Raw genomic sequence first — 5,994 nt, forward strand, 5'->3', positions numbered from 1 at the left:
TGATGTGAAAAAATAAAACGTAGCGTTTTGAAAAAATTTGACGAAGCCATGTGCTAGTTTTTGGAGTTCGAGCCAACTATCGCACAATTTTTCTCTCTCTTGACCCTTTGTTTTGCTCTCTTTTACTGTAATTTTCTATTGTTCTGTTTGTTCTTGAGAAGGGAAAAAAGAAGAGAGATTATACAGAGCTCCAGAAGGTGAAATTGTTATTCTCAATCTTCTCAAGAAAAAGATGACAGAGTTCGGCAAGGAAAGAGATTGAGCAGTTCCACAGCCCGAGAAACCTCCTTCTCACTCTGGTATGTGCAGTCTCCCTCAAACGCACGCAAACCCTTCTGAAATTATTATTCCTCTCTCTTATGGCTGTTTGATTCATATGTGTTAGACTGTTTCAAGACCATTTCTTGCATGAAGAGGGAGGAGGATCACAGAGATGGCGAATCATTGCATATTTTTTTCCTACTCCTGGATTTTTGAAGATTTGATCCAAAGAAAATACAACTTTAAGTTAGTTGGATTGTCAGGTAAGTTCTAATGGTTTTTGAAGATTTTGGCGTATCTTGCATGCTGATTCCAAGTGGACGAGCTTCTATTTTTTCTTGAATATATATTATTATGCACCTTCCCCTTTTACTTCTTAAAGTCCCAATTAAGTTGATCAGGTGAATGCTGTCTAACCAAAGTCAAACTTTGCAAAACAGATTTTCCTTTTTGTTTTGTTACCAATGATCTTTGGAACCCACTCTTTTTTTTTTTTTTTACCATTTCCCTTTTGCTTTTATGTCGTACCATTTGCATAACAAAATTAACGGTCAAAAAGGTGTTTTCATGTTTATGGGGTTGTGATTATTTATTGTCCTCGCTAGGTGGGTGCAGGTGGAGAACTCTCTCAGATATTCCATGGAAAAAGAGAGGTTCCGAAGGGACTTCCTGATTGGAAAGAGGAGAAAGTGCACTCGGGTGCTTTCAGATGTTCTGCTCTATCTTGTCTAGCTCTCCGACTTCTGAGGCATTGATCTCGGCAAAGCTTCACTCAGAAAGGTAGAACTTAACGCTGTCAAATAATTTCATTGGGAGTTGTTGATTTTCTGTGTATTAAAAACACCCCCACTTGAAGATTTGAAGACTTGAAGACTACTGTCAAACTCAGAGAACAAATGCCCGCACTGATTTTATACCTTCCATGGAAGTCTGCACTGATACGAAGCCAAAGACCCACGTGAGGAAGATGACCCACATAGATGAGTGGGCACAAATCCACTTGAAGACCACAATGCAAGAAGTCAAAGACCACGCAAGTTTATGATCTAAGAGGAACAACACCACGCCGAAGACGAGATTGATGTCCACTGGTGAGAGCACCGAAACGGGAATCCAAAACAAACAAAACTCTATTTTGTTATTATTATTATTTTTTTAAAGTCATTTGTCACCGCTTACATAGTGCGACTTACGTAGCAGTTTTGATATATTTTATATATAAATATATATACATATATACATATATTCATATTGTTCTGTTTACTTTTTAAAAAAATAATATAATATAATACTATATATTCATATATATATATACACATATTATATGTGGGCAGGCGGGTGGCAAGTGGGTCTCCACACTTGGCACCGCCTCCCTTTTTGTCTCCGAAGTTTGCCCACTCACTTGGTGTGGGCAGGTTCCCGGCCCGTACAACATGCTATGGCGTTTCCGGCTGGATACGAGCGCCCGCCCAGCATTCCTGTTTGTTTATTTGTACGCCCTCTCTAATCCACTGCTTTTTATACATAGCGAGACCGATATATGTGTTTGTTCAAAGGCCATTAAACATAAATCTTGGGTTGAAAATTATAAATTTAGAGCCGAACCCTTCAAGAATTAGAGGTACCAAATAAAACATAAAAAAAAAAAAAAAATTGCATCCGTCTTTCTTCACCTTAAAGCGTAGGAGTGTACACATGATTCTTGGCGGAACCAGGACCAGTAACATTTCACTAGATGCTAAATATGGTTTTGAGAGACATTTTAGTACTGGGGCGGGCATGCATACATGGCCCCACAGTATGCGTGACATGTAGGCAATGTAGACATTGTAGAGCACAGGTCGTACATGATTCTTTTGGTGGAGCCTGGGCGATATACACATTGCTATTTGTTGTATTTTTAATTGTATTTATCAAATAATTTAAATTTTTATTTGTTATTTTATTTTATAAATAATTTAATGTTACACTGAGAAAACATATTAATATGTTTTTTAAAGTAACTAAGTGATTAAATTGAAGTCAATTACCATCACAATATGTCTAGAATTTTTAATATGTGTCAGTCTGGTACGGGTCAGCTTTCTCCGAAAATCTCCGCCATGAAACTAGCAAAGCCTCATCCTTTGTTACGCAAATTATTTCGTCCTCTCATTTAAATTTATCTCATATAGTTGCATATAGATAGTGAAATATTTTCAAATATTCAATAAATTATAGTAAAAAAATAAAAAATAAAATATTAAATAATAATAAATAATATAAAATAATAATAAATAATATTAAAAAATATATAAAAATTAATAATAAAATAATAAATAATATTAAAATATCTAAAATATTCTCAATACCAATAAAAAATTCCGTTTGTTGTATTTTACAAAAAAAGTTTTAATATTTATCGAAAAATCTTTTATGAATAATTTGGTGTCAAATCGAGAAGACTTGTGAGCATGTTTTGAAGTAATTTACCATCGCAAGATATTTTATAGTAGTCGGTTGGCTTTTTAGGCTTTATATAACTCAATACAATAGGATGGAATTCTAGAACCAGTTGCTGGAAGTTCGTCGTTCCTTCTCTTTTCCTCAGTCTTCTGCTTGTTTGTTGAGTTCTAATGGAAAATGTGAAGGGACTTCTTCGCATTCGGCTTCGGAAAGGCACTAATCTTGCTGTGCGTGACAGCCTTAGCAGCGACCCTTATGTCGTTATAACCATGGGTCAACAGGTCAGTCTCTTTCCTCTTCACTAATTTCTCAGTCTTTTTCTTGTTTTTTCATTGACAAATTATAAGGATCTGCTGTCTTTTTTGTAGTTAGTTTGATTTTAAGCTTCTTTGAACCTTCCAATTCGCTTGATGCTGACGCTGAACTGGTTGGCTTTATATGAAATATTTCTATATTTCTTTGCTCTGTTTTTTTTTTCGAAAATTTTCCTGCAAAGACGTTTGGGGAATATTTGATCTGAGGGCAACAATATCTGATTTTCTCAGTTACAGTCGATTCATAATATGTCTCTCCATAAAGCCATCATCCGACATGAATGTCAAGTTAGAAAGTTTTTGTCTTACCATGAATCCTAATTTGTTTAGCTCAAGTTTTCTCCAAGTTCCGTCGATGCTTTTCTCTTTTGCTTCCTCTAACATTCAACAGACTAGTTGGCCCGTTTGGATAGTGAGGTAGATAAGATGATTTTAGATAAAAATTAAAAATTGAATAAAATATTGTTAGAATATTATTTTTTTAATATTATTATTATTTTAAGATTTGAAAAAGTTAAATTATTTATTATATTTTATATAATAATTTAAGAAAGTTATAATAAAGATAAAATAAACCCTTTTTTTATCCAAACAGACCTATATGTTTGAGAGAGACGGAGACAGCGACAGAGACAGAGAAAGTGTTGTGTATATAATATTTTTAAACAATCAATATACTTGAAGAGAGAACAGCGACTACAACAGCAATTGGAATGTTTCATAGACGAATTCAACATGGAAAGATACCTGCAAATAATAATTATCTATGTTTAAAATCTGGATTGAATGGAGGGTTTCGGAGAAGAACTTCGTGGTCAAGCTTTTCCAATTTATGTCTTACTCCTTATCCTCTTTTTTTAAGGCTTCAGAAAGAAGTTTCACCAGACTTTGACCTGTTCTATGCTGATTTATTTTTTCATTTTATGCTACATATGGAAGTTTGAGGTATGACACTCATGAATTGTATGAAACATCGACAAATCGAATCAAAGTTTTGCATTTCATCTCAGGCGAGGAGGCATTTAAGCTTTCTAAGCTTGTGTTAGTTGGTTTTTGCTTTTGTTCTTGGCAGCCTACTTCTGCCTTGAGTATTTGGGTTTAGAAAATGTATTTGCAGACTGGCTTACTGCTAACTTTGGTCTACTACCCAAAGAGGATCTTACTAGTGCTTGCTTATTATTTTCTTGATCATGACTCATGATCTGACCCACTTGTTCCAATTATTATTTTCCCAACTGATCAAATTATATATAGTGGCTTCTGATATTCTTTCTTTTTCCTAATTTAATATAAATTGATGCAGAAATTGAAGTCTAGAGTGGCAAAAAATGACTGCAATCCTGAGTGGAACGATGAATTGACTCTTTCTATTAAGGATCTTAATGTTCCCATCACTCTGGTAATTGATACCTAGCCATACTTGCCTGCATCTCTGTAATACGGTTTACTGGTGACTACTGATCAATGCTTCAGAAACTATCAGGGGCTAATAACTTTATTTAATTGCTAATGATCTTTTCATATTTTCAGACAGTGTATGACAAAGACACGTTTACTGTGGATGACAAAATGGGTGATGCTGAGATAGACCTAAAACCATATATTGAGTGTTTGAAGATGGGATTGGAGAATCTCCCAAATGGCTCTGTAGTTAAGAAAGTTCAGCCGAGCTCGACAAATTGCCTTGCCGGGGAGAGCACTTGTGTTTGGAATAATGGGAAAATTGTCCAGGATATGAGTCTCAGACTGAGAAATGTGGAGTCCGGGGAGGTGTCGATCCAACTTGAGTGGATTGATATTAGTGGTTGTGAAGGCCTGTAAACTCAAGAGCAAAATGAAACTGCTGTTACTCTATTATGAAATATTTTTAGGTTTTAAGCTTTAATATCAAGGGGTACTTGAAATGTGTTTGATGTATAAGTCTATTTGATAATAAAATAAAATAAACTTTTATAGAATACCTAGAGTGTGCTCCCATGCATGTGGATGTGGTGGTTCGATGCTTGGAAATTATTACCATTGATTATGGAAGTAATTGCAGAGAGTTTCAAAGAAACTCTAAACTTCTCTTGAAAGAATAAAGAACATGCAACTCTAATATCACTGAAATTATAGGTTAAGAACTAAACCCACATGCAACTAGCTGGCTTATATCGCTGAAGGCAAATTGCGAATACGGAAATGTTTCAAAATTGAAAATATCCAAGATATGGCATAAAATGGGCATTAAAACATGCATGAAGCTTGCAACAATCCATGCAGCAAAAATGAGAAATAAATCTCTAGCAAAATAAGAATTGAAACGCTTCATTGAAAGGTAAAAACATCTGAAATGGGGATTTACAGGGGTAAATGAACGGTTTATCGACCAAAATGAAACCCGCCAAGCAAAGCATGGTCCTGAACTCGGAGTAAGCATGGAAAAGTCTTGGACTTTCATATGCACGTTATTACTCTAATTAAGAAAGATTATACCAATACTTTCCATTCTTGTGTTGGTCTTTTTTGTCATGGTATTCCACGTCCTGCATTAACTCCGAATCTAATAGCTCTGCATTACCAAACCCTCCTGCATTAATTTCTTGGCATCAAAAAGAAATTGCCTTGAATTATCGTTATCCTTGTCAGCATCAACAAAGTAGAGGGTCAAAAGCTTTCACATTGCACATGCATGTCATAGGCCAAGAAAGGACTTGGAACACAGGTTGTACATATCATGTATCTTATCAAAAAAGAGCTAAGTCAAGAAGATTGAGAAATAGAACCACCTTACGCAGTGATACACTACGAAACAGCAGCAGTGAGGACATGGGGGGTGAGTGCAACACTTCCGATGCCAAAATTAGTGTTGTGTGCGATGAAAGAGCAAAGGGGAAGAAGGGTGACAGTCCAAAAAAGAGAGGGAGAGAGAGAGAGAGAGAGAGAGAGATCCCCTTAACTAGGCCCGGAGATAGGTTTATATACTCAGAAGAAG

The 5,994-nt window shown here is 35.5% G+C and overlaps 1 protein-coding gene across 1 annotated transcript; it reads left to right on the forward strand.

Moving 5' to 3' along the window:
- Positions 1–2,749: 2,749 nt before the first annotated feature.
- Positions 2,750–4,974, forward strand: LOC121253901 (protein C2-DOMAIN ABA-RELATED 7-like). The gene is made up of 3 exons (XM_041153831.1): positions 2,750–2,987; positions 4,324–4,419; positions 4,551–4,974. Exons 1-3 carry the CDS (start codon positions 2,877–2,879, stop codon positions 4,839–4,841), a joined length of 498 nt encoding a protein of 165 aa, XP_041009765.1. The 5' UTR covers positions 2,750–2,876; the 3' UTR covers positions 4,842–4,974.
- The last annotated feature ends 1,020 nt before the right edge of the window (positions 4,975–5,994 follow it).

Source organism: Juglans microcarpa x Juglans regia, chromosome 3D (assembly GCF_004785595.1).
Source record: "Juglans microcarpa x Juglans regia isolate MS1-56 chromosome 3D, Jm3101_v1.0, whole genome shotgun sequence".
Lineage (NCBI taxonomy): Eukaryota > Viridiplantae > Streptophyta > Magnoliopsida > Fagales > Juglandaceae > Juglans > Juglans microcarpa x Juglans regia.